General features: G+C 48.8%; 1 protein-coding gene across 2 annotated transcripts in view; it reads left to right on the top strand.

Annotated features, from left to right (window-relative positions):
- Positions 1-12,955, top strand: part of LRRK1 (leucine rich repeat kinase 1) — a 137,709-nt gene that overhangs the window by 44,713 nt on the left and 80,041 nt on the right. For both annotated transcript variants that reach the window (XM_027766061.1, XM_027766062.1), the window contains 2 exons: positions 5,207-5,383; positions 5,760-5,908. In XM_027766061.1, coding sequence (XP_027621862.1) covers positions 5,207-5,383; positions 5,760-5,908 — 326 coding nt within the window. The remainder of the gene's footprint in view (positions 1-5,206; positions 5,384-5,759; positions 5,909-12,955) is intronic.

Raw genomic sequence — 12,955 nt, 5'->3', positions numbered from 1 at the left:
CCAGCAGGGTGATGGCCACACCGCAATCCCTTCTCCTCTCAGGATTTTAGGGCATGCACACTTGCCTGGTCACCAGGTCAGGGACTTGAACCACGGTCCTCCATGTGGGACTCCAACACCTTACCCACCACGCCACCTGCTGACCCCACCACCTCTCACTGGTGGGATTTTCAAGCTCTGGATCTGGGACTTGAACCATGGTGTTCCGTGTGGGAGTTCAGTGCCTTAACCACTATGCCATCAGCTGGCCCCAACATTTTTTTGGAGGGGGTCTGTTTGTTTTTTAGGTGTTGCTGTAGGGCGCATATGCTCACCAGAAAGAGGCAGAGGGAGGGAAACTGAGAAATCACCCCTTGGGAGGAGCCATGACACAGTTCCAAGGCTCAAACAGCAGTCAGCTATGTGAGAATCCAGTATTGTAACTGTTATGTCACCTGCTGGCCACCCCCATAGTACTTTATATTTTTTATTTTCTTTAAAGAATTATCTATTTAATTTTATTTAGTATTATTATTTTAAAAAATTTGCTATAGAGCCTGCACACTCACTAGAGAGAGACAGAGATAGCGAGAGAGAGAGAAAGCGAGAAAGCAAGCTGCCCGGTCCAGATTTTGAACCGCAGTCGGCCATGTGGGAGGCCATTGCCTTAACCACATTACCACCTGCTAGCCCCCACGTTGCTTTCCAAATTTAATGAATAAATTCAAGATTTTTAGAGCAGTTTTAGACTTACCACAAAATGGATAGGATTTCTTGAAAATCGGTAAGAATTCCCATCTGCATCCTTACCGTGGAGTTCCCCCCCTTGCCTATATTTCGTCAGTGTGGTCTTCCTTGTTACAACCAACAAACCAATAATGATACGTTATTATTAAGTGAAGTCCACAGATTTCAATAGGGTTTATTCTTTCCGTAGTATGTTCTATGAGTTTTGACAAATACGTATTGACAAATGTCAAAACATAGAAGAGTTTCTCTGTCCTAAAAATCTCCTTTTTTAAAAAAAAATAGTTCCCCATTTGTTTTCCCCCTTTGGAGAGGTTTTTCCCATAAGGTGCATGTGCTCGCCAGAAAGAGAGAGAGACAGAGAGATAGAAAGCGAGAAATCACCCCCCAGGGGCGATGGCCACGCCGCAATCCCTTCTCCTCCATTCTCCTCTCGGGATTTCGGGGATTCCGGGCACGCCCGCACAGGCGTCCGGTGTGAGTTTAAGCCACCGGGTCTGAGACTCGAAGTGCGGTCGACGACATGGGAGTCCAACAACGTAGCCATTACACCATCTGCTGGTCCCAGTTCCCCATTTTTTCAAGTTTTTTTTTTTTTTTTTCATTTATTTCTTACATAAACAAATGAGACAGAGAAATAGCGCCCCCAACTGAGTGTGACCCTGCAATCCATCCCCAGGTTCAGCCAGCCCAGATGATGGGCGTAAGTGTACCTGGCGTATTTAGAAGGGGTCTCTGGACATGAATCTGGAATCTTCCCATGGGGTCAGCTGTGTACCGCGTAATGTTTCATTTGTTTGTTTGTTTGTTTGTTTGTTTTTAGATTTTTGCTAGAGGGTATGTACTTATCAGAGAGAGAGTGCAAAATCACTCCACAGGGGGAATGGCCATGCCACAATCCCTTCTTCTCCATTCTCATTTCAGGATTTGGGGCACACACTCACCCATGCCCAGTGTGGTGTTTTTTTGTTTTGTTTTGTTTTGTTTGTTTTTGGGGGGTTTTTTCTGCTATAGGGCGCGTGCGCTCGCCAGACAGACAGACAGAGACACAGAGACAGAAAGCGAGAAATCACCCCCCAGGGGGGATGGTCACACCGCAATCCTTCTCCTCCATTCTCCTCTCGGGATCTTGGGCACTCCGCACACGCGCCCGGCGTGAGTTTAAACCACCGGGTCCGGGACGCGAACTGCAGTCGACTATGTGGGAGTCCAGCGACATAGCCATTACGCTAACTGCTGGTTCCTGCCCAGTGTGCTTTTAAGCTACTGAGTCTGGGACTTGAACTGCACAGCTGGCCATGTAGGATCCAGCTACCTTATCCTCACACCACCTGCTGGCCCTTATTTGCTGTTCAAAACTCTGAATCATTCATCTGGTTAACAATAAAGAGAGAAGAAGATAGAACCAGCGGTTAGCGTAATGGTTACGTGCCTGGACTCCTACATGGCCAACCGCGGTTTGAGTCCTGGACCCAGAGGCTTCAAACTCATGCCAGGTGCGTGTGCATGCGTGCTCAAAATCCCGAGAGGAGAATGGAGGAGAAGGGACTGCAGCGTGGCCATCCCCCCGGAGGGTGATTTCTTGCTTTCTGTCTTTGTCTCTCTCTGTCTCTCCAATGAACGCATGTACCCTACACCAAAAAATAATCTATTTTTAACAAAAGAGAGAGAGAAGGACGTTTACCTAGCATGCCTTTAGCTCAGGCACTGTTCCCTGGTGTCTTATTTGGTGAATTTTAATCCTTGCCGTCCTGAACTCTATTTCCTCATCGTACGTTATTCTGTCATGGAGAGGAGTCGCTCTCTCCAAGCTTGGGAGTCCTTTAGTCCCTAAGGACTTTCCACCCCTGGAAATGAGACAATATCATGATGCAGATGGCAAGTGTCAATGCAAAAGATGAGGTCATTTTTCCATGGCAACTGGATCCAAGAGACACTGCACTATTTTGAACTCGAAGATATCGGAACACTTCCACCCACGCCATCCCTGTTCATTCGATGTGCTAAGTGTTATTTCATCCCGGAATTAAGTAGGCGGTTCTTTCCGGGAGTAAGTCTTAAAGTTTTGTTTGTTTTGTTTGTTTTTAAGAGAGATTTTTGCTATAGCGCATGCGTGCTTGCTTGAGAGACAGGGAGACAGAAAGCAGGAAATCCCCGCCCCCCCCCCCGGGGGCAATGGCCACGCTGCAATCTCTTCTCCTCCATTCTCCTCTCGGGATTTTGGACATGTACGCACATGCGCCTAGTGGGAGTTTTAATCCGCCAGGTCTGGGACTTGAATTGCGGTTGACTACATGGGAGTCCAGCCATGTAACTGTTACGCCATCTGCAGGTCCCAAGTCTTAAAGTTTTTAGGATAGTTAGATCTATTTCTTTCTTCAAAGTTTTTCATATTATTATTACTTTTTAAAATCGTCATTTTTGCAGCATCACCTTTTAAAAAAGTATTTATTCAATTTTACTTATGATTATTATTATTTTTTTTTTACCATGCCATAGGATACGTGTGCTTACTAGAGAGAGGCAGAGAGAGAGGGAAAGTGAAAAAGCAAGCCACCAGGTCCTGGACTCAAACCACATTTGACCATGTGGGAGTCCGGGCTTCTTAACCACCATGCCATCTTGTTGCAGAAAAATAGACACCAAGGTGCTCAGGAGAGAAAGGAGAACTGTTTATTACGTCGGCGGGCATGGAGGTGTTAACACTCTGAATCTCCAGCCCCTGGAGAGTTGGGCACAGTCTTTTACGGGGAAGTTGGGAGAGGGGGAGTCTCAGCATGCTAGGAGTATCCTATCAGGAAAAGAGGCTCAGGATTTGCCCTAAAAAGGAAAGTGGCAGAGAAGCAGGGAGTCTAACTTCTCAAGGTCTCACGTTACTTTTATCGCTCAAGGGAGGGACAGTAAGTTTGCAGAGGAATGGGAAGTTTCTGCAATACCGGCCTTGGGTTATTCCCGACTTCCGGGCCTCTCCGTATCAACCCGTTAGCCTTGCCATTCATAATATTACTTATGAAAGTAATAGATGTATATTGCAGTTCATTTAGAAACGCCAAAAAAGTGTTCGTACTCTAATTACCTAATGACATGACACAATGAGTTAGGATTTTAGATCCACTCAACATACATTGTGTAATCCTCATATTAAATTTGGGGAAATGAATATTATTCTCATTTTACCAACTGGTCCCCTGGGGTAGAGAGTGGTTAAGAAATTTGTCCAAGGCCAGCAGGTGGCATCGAGGATAAGGTGGCTTAATTCCACAAGGCTGTGTGTTCGAGTCCCGGACCCAGCAGCTTGAAAATCACAGCAGGTGTGTCACATGTATGCATAAAAACTCGAGGAGAATGAAGGAGAAGGGATTGCAGGTGTCCATCCTCCCTGGGGGATAATTTCTCAGTTTCTCTCTCTGTCTCTCTCTGTCGTGTGCATGCTCCCTATAGCAAAAACTAAAAACAAAAAAGAAAGAAATAAGTGTGTCCAAAATTAAACAGCCAGAATATTTTAACCCTGAACTGCCTATATCTAAAGCCTCCTTCTTTTTTTTTTTTTTTTTTTTTGGGAGGGGGGGTTGCCATAGGGCTCGTCCACTTGCCAAAGGGTGAGACAGAGACAGTGAGAGGAAGACTGAAAAATCACCCCCCCCCAGGAGGCATGGCCATGCTGCAGTCCTTTCTCCTTCATGCTTTTCCTGGGATCTTGTGCACACACATGCGCACACCCAGCGTGATTTTCAAGCCACCGGGTCCGGGACTCCAACCGCAGTTGACCATGTGGGAGTCGAAAGCCCTAACCGCTGTGCCACCTGCTGGGCCTTGGATGCCTTCCTCTTGGGTGTAATACTTCCTGGGAGTAGGGTCAGAGCAGGGAATGGGGTTTAGAACCCCACTACCCACAGAGGATACTGCAACACTGGCTTCATTCTTTCTCGTCTTATTTTCATGTACACTTTACTTTTATTTATTTATTTATTTATTTGAGAGAGGTTTTTGCTACAGGGCACGTGCACTCGCCAGAAAGACAGAGAGAGACAGAGAGCGAGAAATCACCCCCCAGGGGGGATGGCCATGCCGCAATCCCTTCTCCTCCATTCTCCTTCCGAGATCTTGGGCACGCACGCACACGCACCTGGCGTGAGCTCTAAGCCACCAGGTCCGGGACGCGAACCGTGGTCGACTACATGGGAATCCAGCGACATAGCCAGTACGCTAACTGCTGGTGCCATCATTTATTTTAATTTGACCAGAGAGAAAAAGAGAGAAAGTGAGAAAGCAAGCCACCAGGTCCAGGACTCGAACCATGGTCAGCCATGTGGGAGTGTCCAGCACCTTAACCACCACGCCACCTGCTGGTCCCCTAGCATAAGTGATTCTCCACTGGAAAGGGACTCCTCAGCGTATTGACGCCCAAAGGGAAGACTAGAATGGGAGCCGCTCTTTCCCATCAGCGACACTCGCCCTTCGTCCTGTGGTCCCCCTCCAGGTCCCAGCCCCCAGCGGCTTCTGAACTGGATGCTGGCCTTGGCGTGCCAGAGGGGCCACCTGGGAGTCGTGAAGCTCCTGGTCCTGACACACGGGGCAGACCCGGAGAGCTACGCGGTCAGGAACAATGAGTTTCCGGTCATCGAGCGTTTGCCACTCTACACGGCCATGAAGTCAGGTGGGTGCCACCCTGGCGTCCCTGCCCCGCTCTCTGGAGGTGTCTCCCATGTCCCATTGCGGGGAGACTTTCGCAGCTTCTGTTTCTCTCTCTTTCTCAAAACATCTGCACCCTCCGTGGTTCCCATGTCATGCCCCTCTACGAGGGGATTTCAGGGACAGGGACCAGCTGTGGCCAACGGGACCGTTCCGTGACTCAGTCAAAAGGGCAAAGTCCTACAAAGCATCTCCTGCTCACGGGAACTTGATGGGTCGAGGGAAGTGGCCAAGCACCCTTTCGGTTTCCTTTCCACATCCTGGGCTCCACCCCTTGGATGTCTGGGGACACCTGCTACCTCCAAACGCCCTGAGCTTTCTTTCCATGGTTGTCCCCGCAGAGAATGAAGACATTGCCATATTCCTGCTCCGTCATGGCGCCTTTTTCTGCTCCTATATCTTGCTGGACAGCCCTGACCCCAGCAAGCATCTCCTCCGGAAATACTTCATCGAAGCCAGTACCTTGCCCGGCAGCTATCTGGGGAAAACGGTGGGTAGTCGCTGCTTCATGGGGTGGGCTCAGAAATCTGGGTTTCAGAGAGTTTCTCGAGGTGTCCCTGGCTTTTTTCCCAAACTGGTTAACTGTGTCATCCTTTTAACCATTTCTTTCGAACATGTCCTTTCTTGAAGTTGTAAATGATGAACGTTAGATGAGTTTACCTCGTTCTAACAAGTGATGACTCAGGCCAGCGGGTGGTACAGAGGTTAAGGCATTGGATCCCACATGGCTGACTGAGTGGTTCAAATCCCAGACCTGGTGGCTTGAAAATCACGCTGGGCACATGTGTGTGCATGCCCAAGATCCTGAAGGAAGAGTGGAGAAGAAGGGACCGTGGCATAGGTGTCCCCCTGGGAGGATGATTTCTCACTTTCCCATTCTCTCTCTCCCTCTCTCTTGTGAGTGCACACACCCTATAGCAACAAAATAAAAAAGGAAAAAAAGGGGACCAGCATTTAGCGTAATGGCTATGTCGCTGGACTCCCATGCTGAATGCGGTTCAAGTCCCGGACCCGGTGGTTTAAACTCACGCTGGGCGCGTGTGCGTGTGTGCCCAAGATCCCAAGAGGAGAATGGAGGAGAAGGGATTGTGGCATGGCCATTTCCTCTAGGGGATGATTTCTCACTTCTACCCACTCTGTCTCTGGTGAGCACACATACCCTATAGCAAATTAAAAAATAATAATGACTTGGGATCAGCAGATGATTTCATTGCTGGACCCCCACATAGCTGACTGCGGTTCGAGTCCCAGACCTGGAAGCTTAAAACTTACTCCGGGCACATGTGCGTGTGTACCCAAGATCCTGAGAGGAAAATGGAGGATAAGAGATTGTGGCGTGGCCATCCCCCCAGGGGGTGATTTCTTGCTTTCTGTCTCTCTATCTATCTCTCTCTCTCTATCTCTCTATCTCTCTAGCGAGAGATAGCAAAAATTTCTCTAAAAATAGAAATAATAATAATTAATAAATAAAAGTAAACAAATAATTCCAAGAATCCAGTGGCTTGGAGTTCTTTGGTGTAAGTCTAAAAGCAAAAATAGTTGGCACCTCTGAGTTCTTTGCTGTGCGTGGTCCTGCCACCTGTGCCGAGGGTGGCGTGGTGCTTAGCAATGATCATTGTGTTTTGCGTATGAGGGGACGAACACAAGGTACTGTTGCTTTTCCACTTCTTGGCTCTTTGGGTTAGAATCAGAAGAGAAAATGAAATTTCAGCATCGCTTGAGTCATAAAGACGACTTGGACTTCCCCAAAGCAGGTGGGGGTTTTTAATAATTCAAGTGAATTTCAAAGGCAAGTACCTTAGAGGGGGGTTACTCCTTAACCTCCAGCCTGTGAAGCCACAATCTTTCTCAACTGTACGAGAGAGGAGAGGGGACCAGAGGGGACTAGCATTCAGGAGCAATGACTCAGGAGCCAGAGGTGAGTGTCTTGTCTTGCCAGGTTTCCAGTGGACTGGAGCCGCCATTTTTGGTTCTGAATATTAGACAAGGATGGGCATTAAATAGATGCTTGGTGGGCCAGCCGGTAGCGTGGTGATAAAGGTGTGGATTCCACAAGGCCAACCGTGGTTCGAGCCCTGAATCTGGTCCCTTGAAAAAGTCTCCATGTGGGGCCAGCTGGGGTGGCATGATGGTTAGGGTACTGGACTCCTATATGGCTGACCTTGGTTTGAGTCCTGGATCTGGAGGCTTGCTTTCTCACTCTCCCTCTCTCTCTTTGTCACTCTATGGTCAACTTAAAAGAATAATAATAATAATAATAATAAATATTGGGACCAGCAGGTGGCATAGTGGCTATATCACTGGACTCCCACGTAGTCAACCGCGGTTTGAGTCCCGGACCTGGTGGCTTAAACTCACACCGGGTGCGTGTGCGTGCGTGCCCAAGATCCCGAGAGGAGAATAGAGGAGAAGGGATTGCGGTGTGGCCATCCCCTCTGGGGGGTGATTTCTCGCTTTCTGTCTCTCTTTCTCTCTCTGTCTTTCTGGCAAACGCACGCACCCTGTAGCAAAAACCTCTCCCCACCAGAAAAGAAAATAATATTAAACAATTTAAAAATCAAAGCAATTCCCGGAGCATGTGGGCATGTGTGCAAAATTCCAAGAGGAGAATGGAGGTCTAAGGGATGACTGTGTGGCCATCCTCCCTGGGGGTTGCCTTTCCACTTTCCTTATCTCTCTGTCTCTCTCTCTCCAGAGAGCACATGTGCCCAATAGTACATTTCAAAACAAAAATTGGCCCAGCCAAGTGGTGTGAAGGTTAAGGCAGTTGGGTCCCCCTAGTCGGACTGCACGGTTCAAATCTCGACCCGGTGGCGTGAAGGGCCCATGTGCGTGCGTGCCCAAAATCCCTACAGGAGAATGGAGGAGAAGGGATTGCAGCGTGGCTATCTCCCCTAGGGGGTGATTTCTTTTTTGTTTGTTTGTTTAAGGTTTTTGCCATAAGGTGCTTGTGCGTGTCCAAGAGAGACACAGAGACAGTGAGAGAGAAAGTAAGAAATCATGGGAACCAGCAGTTCGCGTAATGGCTATGTCGCTGGACTCCCACGTAGGCGACCGCGGTTCGCGTCCCGGACCCGGTGACTTAAACTCACGCCGGGCGCGTGTGCTTGCGTGCCCAAGATCCCGAGAGGAGAATGGAGGAGAAGGGATTGCAGCGTGGCCATCCCCCCAGGGGGTGATTTCTCACTTTCTGTCTCTCTGTCTCTCTCTGTCTGTCTGGTGAGCGCACGCGCCCTATAGCGAAAAAAACCTCTCCAAAAAAAAAAAAAAGCAAAGAAAGAAATCACTCCCGGGGGGATGGCCATGCCACAATCCCTTCTCCTCCCTTCTCCACTTGGGATTTGGAGCAGGCGTACATGTAAGCAGCTGACGAACTTTTCAAGCCACCAGGTCCAGGACTCCAACCACGGTCGGCCATGTAGGAATCCAGCACCTTCCCCACCACACTGACCTGCTGGCCCTGGCAGGGTGGGGTGGGAGAATTTCTTACCTTCTCTTTCTGTCTCTCTGTCTCTCTCCAGCCAGCGTATGCACCCTATTAGGGAGGGGGGGGAGTGCTTTGCTGGTATGACACATGGCCAGAAAGGTTCCTGGACTTAGCCGGCATTGTGGCTGCAGCAACCGAGTAACCATCCCACCAGGGCACAGGTGACAGTGGTAGCCTCTCGTGGTAACACAGCAGGGCGTCGGGCCAGCAGGGGACACGTTCGGTGTTCATCCCAGTGCCACCCTGTCCTTCGTGTGTTTGTACTTCGCTTCTTCCATCAGCCAGCTCATCAATATTATTATTATTATTATTATTATTAGTTTAGTCTTTGTCATAGGGTACATGCGCTCACTGGAGAGAAGCAGAGAGGGAAGTGAGAAATCACCCACCAGGTGGGACAGCCATGCCGCACTCCCTTCTCCATTTTTCTCCTAGGATTTCGGCACGCACGCACATGTGCTCACCGTAATTTTCAAGCTGCTGGGTCTAGCTGCTGGGTCTAGGACTCGAACTGTGGTCAGCCATGTGAGAGTCCAGTGCTGTAACCACTATGTGACCTACTGGCCTCCTGTGCTATTTTTATTATTTTTACTTTTGGAGAAGATGTTGCTGTAGGGCGTGTGCGCTCACCAGAAAGACACAGAGACAGAGAGATAGAAAGTGAGAAATCCCCCCGGGGGGATGGCCACACCGCAATCCCTTCTCCTCCGTTCTCCTCTCAGGATCTTGGCACACATGCACACGCGCCCGGCGTGAGTTTAAGCCACCGGGTCCGGGACTCGAACCGCGGTCGACTACATGGGAGTCCAGCGATGTAGCCATTACGCCATCTGCTGGCCTCTGTATTATTATTTTTTTAAGGTTTTTGCTATAGGGTGCATGCACTTGCCAGAGAGAGACCAAGAGAGGGAAAGTGAGAAGTCCACCCACTGAGGGCATGGCCACACCACAATCCCGTCTCCTCTATTCTCCTCCTGGGACTTTGGGCACGCCCACGCATGAGCCCAGCATGATTTTCAAGCTGCCATGCCCAAGACTCAAACCATGGTCAGTCATACGGGAATCCAGTGCCACCTGCTGGTTCCAGCTCATCGGTATTTTAAGTGGGGACCAGTCCTGCCTGTTCCTGGCCCACCAGCCATGGCTCCCAGGCTGCCGGAACCCACTGCAGGAATCAGGGAACTGCAGAGAAGCCCGTGTTTATTTCCCGCTGGCAGTGACTGGCTCCCTGGGCTTTTGTCGGTGTTTGGATAAGGAAGGTTCCAGAGGCCACAGCGCATGGTCTGGGCTGCTTGGATGCTCTTTAAAGAACAAAAGGGAAGCCAAGTCTGGCCTGGCCAAAGCCACTGCCCTGGCTCGTCAGTGCTCTTCCAAAGCCGCCAGATGGTTGCCCGATGGGGCAGCTGGTGAATGAACATCCTGTCTTTGTCGAGCTGTGTGGCTTTGATGGTGTCACACCAGAAAGGAACAGGGAAACCCAGAAATGCCAGGAAGGGGCTGACAGAGTTCTGGAATAACCGCGACGTTCACACCTGGTCAGGAGCTAAGGCCAGGCCAGAGGATGGGCTGGGCTGTTTGCATGTTGGAAGCCGATGAGAGCCGAAACAAACTTTGAAACGCCCAATGTGGAAATGATTAATTTCCTTTTAAAAGTCTCTAATGGAGGGCCAACAAATGGTGTAGTGGTTAAGACGCTGGACTCCAACTTAGTCTGCCATGGTTCGGGTCCCGGACACAGCGACTTAAAACTCACATTTGGGCACATGTGCGTGCATGCCCAAAATTCCAAGAGGAGAATGGTGGAGAAGGGACTGTGGCATGGCCATCCCCCCTGAGGGGTGATTTCTCGCTTTCTGTCTCTTTGTCTCTCTCTGTCTGTCTGGCGAGCGCACGCGCTCTATAGCAAAAACCTCTCCAAAAAAAAAAAAGTTTGAAAAAAAGGAATAGCTCATTTACATATAAGGAAACCTACAGTAAACCACAGCATGGAAACACACGCAATCTTTACTGGCAATTACAGACATTTAAATTAAAGTAACTTGAGGGGCCAGCAGGCGTCATGGTGGCTAAAGCACTGGACTCTTACATGGTCGACTGAGGTTCAAGTCCAAGACCTGGCAACTTGCTTTCTCACTTTCCCTTTCTCTCTGTAGTCAAATAAAAACCAATAATAATAATAAATATGAAATTAAATTAAATAATTCTTTAAAAGCAATAAAAATAAATAAATTAAAACAGGAACCAGTAGATGGCATTATGGTTATGTCACTGGATTCCCACTTGGTTGACCACAGTTCAAGTCTCCAACATGGCAGCTTGAAACTGACACCAGGTGCGTGTGCGTGCGTGCCCAAGATTCCAAGAGGAGAATGGAGGAGAAGGGATTGCAGCGTGGCCATCCCCCCTGGGGAGTGACTTCTCGTTTTCTGTCTCTCTGGTGAGCACATGTACCCTACAGGAAAAAAAAAAATCTCTAAAAAATTAATGAATTAAAACAGCTTGAAAGTATTATCACATGCCAACATAAATACAAACACTGAGCAAGACCCTTGGCAGGGTCGTGAGTGGCGGGCATGCCAGCCTTTTGCTGCCAAGGCTGCGAACTTACTCCACATGTGTGGAAAGGCATTGTAGCATGTGCCAGAAGCTACCCAGCCCTTTTCTCCCCTCAACGCTCTGAATTTCCCATTTCCTTTCTGAAAGATACCTCTAGGACAGAATCTAGGAGAAACAAGTAGTAATTGTCACAAACACCATCAAAGACTGCAGTTTATAAGAAAAAGAAACTGGGGGAAAGGAACCAAAATACCCAGCAGGAGGGAGAAACCAATATTGCCCATGCCGTGCCAGTAGGTGAAAGCTAGCCCACCTACTCGGCACTCAGCACACCATGACTCCTAGACCCCGGACACCCTGCACATCTTAGCCACATACGACGTCCTCAAGAAGGTCTTCCTTACCCCCCAGGCCTAGGCAATTCCGCCCTATTTCTCTCAGAGTTTCTTTAATGTTTTATTCATAGCACTTTTACAGTGCTGTTTGAAGGACATCATTGTCTGATGGCAGTTCCTCCACTTGACTGGACACCTCTCGAAAGCAGGGACTGTGGCAATTTTTGCTCACCCCTCAATGCATGGGCCGGAAGTGAATGGATAGATGGTTTCATGGATGGATTGGTGTATGGTGGGTGGGTGAGAGGGTGGATAGATGGTTCCTTGGGCAAATAGGTGGGTGAGTAGATGGATGGGTGGTTAGATGAAAGATGGCTAGAAGGATGGATGGGTAAGTGGACAAAAGGGTGGCTGAATAGATGGAAGGATGGAAGAGTGATGGATGGATGGATGGAAGGGTGGATGGATGGATAGATGAAAGAGCAATGATGGATGACTGGATGGTAAAGTGTTGGATGAATGGATGGGTAGATGGATAGATGGAAGAGTCATGGATGAATGGATGGAAGAGTGTTGGATGGAGGAGTGGATGGATGGATGAAAGAGCAATGATGAATGAGTGGATGGAAGAGTGTTGGATGGAGGAGTGGATGGATGGATGAAAGAGCAATGATGAATGAGTGGATGGAAGAGTGTTGGATGGAGGAGTGGATGGATGGATGAAAGAGCAATGATGGATGAGTGGATGGAGGAGTGGATGGATGAGTGGATGGATGGATGAAAGAGTGATGGATGGATCAATGGATGAAAGTGTTGAATGGAAGAGTGGATGGATGGATGAAAGAGCAATGATGGATGAATGGATGGATGGATGTTGGTTGGGTGGATGAATGGATAGAAGGATGAACAAGTGATGGTGAATGGAAGAATGATGAATAAATGGAAAAACAGATGGATGAAAGAGTGATGGTGGGTTAATGGGTGGAAGCATGTTCAATAGATAGAAGGATGGATGGATGGAAGAGTGATGATAGATGAATGGGTGGAAGGGTGGAAGAGTGTTGGATGGATGGGTGGAAGGATGGATAGGATGGACAAGGGATGGATGGATGGATGGATGGATGGATGGGTGATGATGGATGGATGGGGGGGAGAGTGT

The sequence above is a fragment of the Tupaia chinensis genome, unplaced genomic scaffold (assembly GCF_000334495.1).
Source record: "Tupaia chinensis unplaced genomic scaffold, TupChi_1.0 Scaffold140464_1, whole genome shotgun sequence".
NCBI lineage: Eukaryota > Metazoa > Chordata > Mammalia > Scandentia > Tupaiidae > Tupaia > Tupaia belangeri.
The sequence above is the reverse complement of the archived record's forward strand: the minus strand, read 5'-3'. Positions and strand labels throughout refer to the sequence as shown.